This window comes from Triticum urartu, chromosome 5, assembly GCF_003073215.2.
Source record: "Triticum urartu cultivar G1812 chromosome 5, Tu2.1, whole genome shotgun sequence".
NCBI lineage: Eukaryota > Viridiplantae > Streptophyta > Magnoliopsida > Poales > Poaceae > Triticum > Triticum urartu.
The window spans coordinates 539318375-539323094 of record NC_053026.1 but is presented as its reverse complement, the minus strand read 5'-3'; the positions used below and the strand labels follow the sequence as shown (position 1 = coordinate 539323094).

The 4720-nt window shown below is 55.7% G+C and overlaps 1 protein-coding gene across 1 annotated transcript; it reads left to right on the top strand.

Moving 5' to 3' along the window:
* The first annotated feature begins 694 nt into the window (after positions 1-694).
* Positions 695-2406, top strand: LOC125556647 (protein kinase PINOID-like). The gene has a single exon (XM_048719335.1). The coding sequence runs from the start codon at positions 813-815 to the stop codon at positions 2187-2189; it is 1377 nt and encodes a 458-aa protein (XP_048575292.1). The 5' UTR covers positions 695-812; the 3' UTR covers positions 2190-2406.
* Positions 2407-4720: the final 2314 nt, after the last annotated feature.

Here is a 4720-nt window from a genome sequence, read left to right as displayed (position 1 = left end):
TGGGACAGGAGGGTGGGGCGGCAACATTGGCACTGTCGGCCGCGGGCAGTTAGGTCGGCGATAGATCAGGCGGTTCGAGATTGGTAGAGAATGAACAGTAACCATTTCAGGAGGTTCAAGAAGTTGATTTGATTGTCCATCTTACATCCGACGGCTCACTACGAATCAACTAACCTAAATTTGATTTTCAGGTGATTTACATCTTGCCAATCCCCGTTTGGAGTACTGTACAATACAATATAGTCCCTCCATCTCAAAATTAATGTACGTGGGTAAAATGATTTTACATTTTGGCACGGAGGGACTGTGTCGTAGTGAAAATCGGGTGGATTTCAAGCAAAAATATGACTAGGCAGGCAGTAATTAAAGCAAGAACTTAGCAGTTAGCACGACGAACCTTCAGTGTTTATAGGAATCAGAACGTTGTTAGCCACACACTTACTGCTTTCGGACGATCGGAGGGCCGAACTGCAGTTTGGTTGCGCTCTGGACCTGCAGACGTTCCTCTGCTATGTAGGAACGAATATTCCAACAGTTGAGCAATGAAATCCTTTTAACCCGGCAAAAAAAAAGAAATAGCGTGAGTGTGTTATGCAACGTGGCAAGGCCACGTGTCCAACCATCCGAAACCTGGCCTCTCCATGCTGCTCAGCTTGAGCTCACTCTCATTCGCCTATAAAACCACACCTGCAACCACCTTCTCCGAACGCGCAAACCTCCATTAGAAAAACCAAAACCTCAGAGAGAGATCTCATCTATCCAGCCAGCCAGCCAGCCAGCCAACGCGAGCAGCCGCGCGCGCGCGCTATATAATGGCCGCTCCCACCACCACAGCCTCCTCGTCGCCGCCCAAACCTCCCAACGCCGCCATGCTGCAGCCCGCGCCGCACCTCCCCGACATGGCCGACGCCGCGCCGGCGCCCAACTCCAGCTCCAGCGTCAGCTCCGCGAGCAGCACCAGCACGGCCGGCCGCTCGTCCGCCTTCTCCGTCGACTCGGCCGCCGCCACGCCCACCTCGTCCCCGCCGCGCCCGCACCGCGCGGGCGACGTGGCGTGGGCGCCCATCCGCGCCGCCCTGGCGCCGCTCGGCCCGCGGGACTTCACCCTCGTCCGCCGCGTCGGCGCGGGCGACATCGGCACCGTCTACCTCTGCCGCCTCGAGGCCGAGGGCGACCAGTCGTGCGCCTACGCCATGAAGGTGGTGGACCGCCGCGCGCTCGCCAAGAAGGGCAAGCTCGGCCGCGCTGCCGCCGAGAAGCGGGTCCTGCGCCGGCTCGACCACCCGTTCCTGCCCACCATGTTCGCCGACTTCGACGCCGGGACGGACTACTCCTGCATCGTCATGGAGTTCTGCCCCGGCGGGGACCTCCACTCCCTCCGCCACCGCATGCCCGGCCGCCGCTTCCCGCTCGCCTCCGCCCGGTTCTACGCCGCCGAGGTGCTCCTCGCGCTGGAGTACCTGCACATGATGGGCATCGTGTACCGCGACCTCAAGCCGGAGAACGTGCTCATCCGGGGCGACGGCCACATCATGCTCACCGACTTCGACCTCTCGCTCGAGTCCACGGCGTCGCCGGCGCTCGAGGAGGCATGGAGCGCGACAGGCGAGGACGACGAAGGCGCGAGGCCGATCCCGGCCTGCTTCCCCGAGGTGCACCTCCTCCGGCTGATGAAGTGGAGGCGGCGCGCGGCGCCGCGGCCGCGGCCGCGGTTCGTGGCGGAGCCGGTGGACGCGCGGTCGAGCTCGTTCGTGGGGACGCACGAGTACGTGGCGCCGGAGGTGGCGAGCGGCGGCGGGCACGGCGCGTCGGTGGACTGGTGGGCGTACGGCGTGTTCCTGTACGAGCTGCTGTACGGGCGGACCCCGTTCGTGGGCGCCACCAACGAGGCGACGCTCCGCAACATCGTGCGCGCCCCGCTGGAGTGCCCGCCGCTCGGCGCCGGGACGCCGCACGCGGAGGCGGCGGCGGCGCGGGACCTGATCGCGCGGCTCCTGGACAAGGACCCGCGGGCGCGGCTGGGGTCGCGGCGCGGCGCCGCGGACGTGAAGGCGCACCCGTTCTTCAAGGGCCTCAACTTGGCGCTGCTTCGGTCGTCGTCCCCGCCCGTCGTGCCGCCGCCGGCCGCGCTGCACCAGCAGCGGGGCAAGGCGTCGCCGGACGTGCACCAGCTGTTCGAGCAGTTCTGAGTGGGGTCGCTCGCCGGAGCAGTAATTAATCCTTGGGCCGGCGCTCAAGCATCATTTTTCTGTTGCGCGCGCGCCATCGAGGCGCGAATTAATTAACCAGCTAGCCAGCTAGTAGTAGAATCCTGTTGAGTGTTGACTAATTACCCCACCGCTGTACAAGTACACGTAGTACTACTTCTGTCAATTAGTAGCAATACAGTATTGATTAATTTAAGTACGTATCCAGCTCTCAACTGATTAGCTTGCTTAGTTATGCATGTCGGCATGGCCGGTCCATCGAACCACCTGACGACTGATCTGATCCAGCTCTTAACTTGTTTTGCCAGCACACGGTGTACTATATTTGCGTCGAGGGTCGCGTGATTAGCTGGTACGTGCTGAGCGCGTCTCATCGATCGGACGGTAAACAAGTGGGGCTTCTGAGGAGTTCTAAATCTAAAATCAAATTTGAATTAGCATTTGTTAAGGGTCCAGAGGTACTACGTGCGTCTTCGTAGGTACACACTGGCGCTGATGATGGCTTAGCGATCTCAGTTGAGCTGTCACTAGGATGGAGGCGGCGGCCTGTCTTCGGGTCGCCAATGGCCATCATCTCAGGACGTTTTGTATCGTTGCTTCCGTTGGTAAGTTGCAAACGTAGCCAGGTGGGAAGACACCCAACCACCCTACACAAGCTCACCCACAACTAGAGGTGGACAAAAGGCAGGTATAGGGTTACACGTTAGTCGGAAAAAACAATAGAGCTGTGGAGCTCGCTGTATCAGAGTGTAACATTGCTGGGGTTTGAGCAATGCAAGTTTCAGTTCGCAAAAACCAAACAAACAATAGGTTAGTCGTTTCTTTTTGCACTTTCCACTCTACAAAGAATGGTCAGATGTCCTTCTAGACACTGTTCATGATCTTCCTCAAACCGCCCACGACTGTGGGCCGAACCATTTACTTACGTTGCCCGTGGACGGTGGCGCTCTTGTGACCGCCTTGCCCTCACCTTCCCCCCCCCCCCCCCCCCCCCCCCGCCCCCCCCCCCCTCCCCCCTCCTCGGCCATCCCCTCTAAACTGGCGAACCATCCAAATTCCCCGACGAACCCACACTCCAACCCGAACCATCAACCTTCAGACACGCCTCATCTGCTGTCGCCGACCGCAGCTTGTTCTTGACTGAAGCCTTGCCGGCGTCCTTGGGCCTCACTTCACTCACCCGGTTCCACCGCTGGCGGCCTCGGTGCTTCATGGGGTGGTGCTTCCTTCCCAAACTAATTGACTAACCCAAATCAAATTCAGACGAGTGACGTCCAGCTGAATTATTTTTGGTTAAACCGTTGGGTGAATCGGTGATTGATAAATTTACCGCATGACCCTATCAGAACAATTTAATTTGAAAGAAGTTAGTACTAAGTTGTTGCAGTGCCCGACTTAATTCACCGCTTCAAAATTGGAGCAAAATTTCTATCCTCTTAAAAAACACAAATCATTATTAATTTGAAATAACAATTACATCGTCTATAAGGAGAGGTACAATCTACTCGAAGGCTCCTCAACCCATTTATTTATCAAAGAAAATCTAGCCAACCTAGCAAGCTCGTGCGTAACCTTATTGGCTTACAGTGCTTGAAACTAGTGAAAGGAGATTCACAAGCAATATAATAACAATCATCAACAACAATCGCCGCCACTCGCTGGTGATCGGGCATATATGATGACTCTGTTAGAGTTGTTCTTACGATGTTTTTTTGTCTATCACATAAAAAGATCAAACCAAATGTGGCTTACTCGAAGAAATGAAAAGGAGAAATTCTGTTGTGAAAATAACATCACCAGTGAACATTTCTTTGGCTACAATTTCTAATAGAATCCATCCTTTCCTTTCCCCAACATGACCAGAACATGCGAACCGAGGCCAACTCAGATGGTTAGGTTCTTTGTGGTTGAACCAGCTTATTAGGGTTTAAGTTCTAGACTTGCCATTGATGCTCGTGTTTTTCTAAATTTATTTCAGACTTTTTGATGTTATTCATTCAGTAAGAGGAGACGTTCCGGTTGACTAGGCATCAGTGATGACTTTGTTCATCTCAAAATGATGTACCGGCAAATTCATGAAATAAATGAAAAAGATGAGATAGTTCTGTTCACTCGGAAAGGGACATGCGATGTGTGGTATCTTTCCATGTCCGGAACATCCACCCCTCGACGCACATGGCACTCCATAGATCCTTCCTCGCTGTAACGTGTGGGCATTGGGACTTGTATATACGTACATAGCCAGCACCGCTCATGTTGGTTGTATTGTAGTACGACATGCGACTACACATGTTACACCGTACCGGTCCTTGCGTGCATGGTCGACGGACGGACGCCCTGTAGTCTGTAGATATATCATCATCGATCCGACGACGTTGACGCCATCGCCATGCAAAAGGCCATCGACGCCGGGAGCCCCACGGGCACGGGCACGGGCAAGGGAATAACATGGGGGACGGCCCACGTGCTCGGCGCCAGCGCCGGTAGAGACGATCGAGTGGCCGGCCGGAGGA

What these genes read in the sequence shown, in the direction of transcription:
- LOC125556647 (XM_048719335.1), top strand. Translation starts at nt 813, where the DNA reads ATGGCCGCTCCCACCACCACAGCCTCCTCGTCGCCGCCCAAACCTCCC.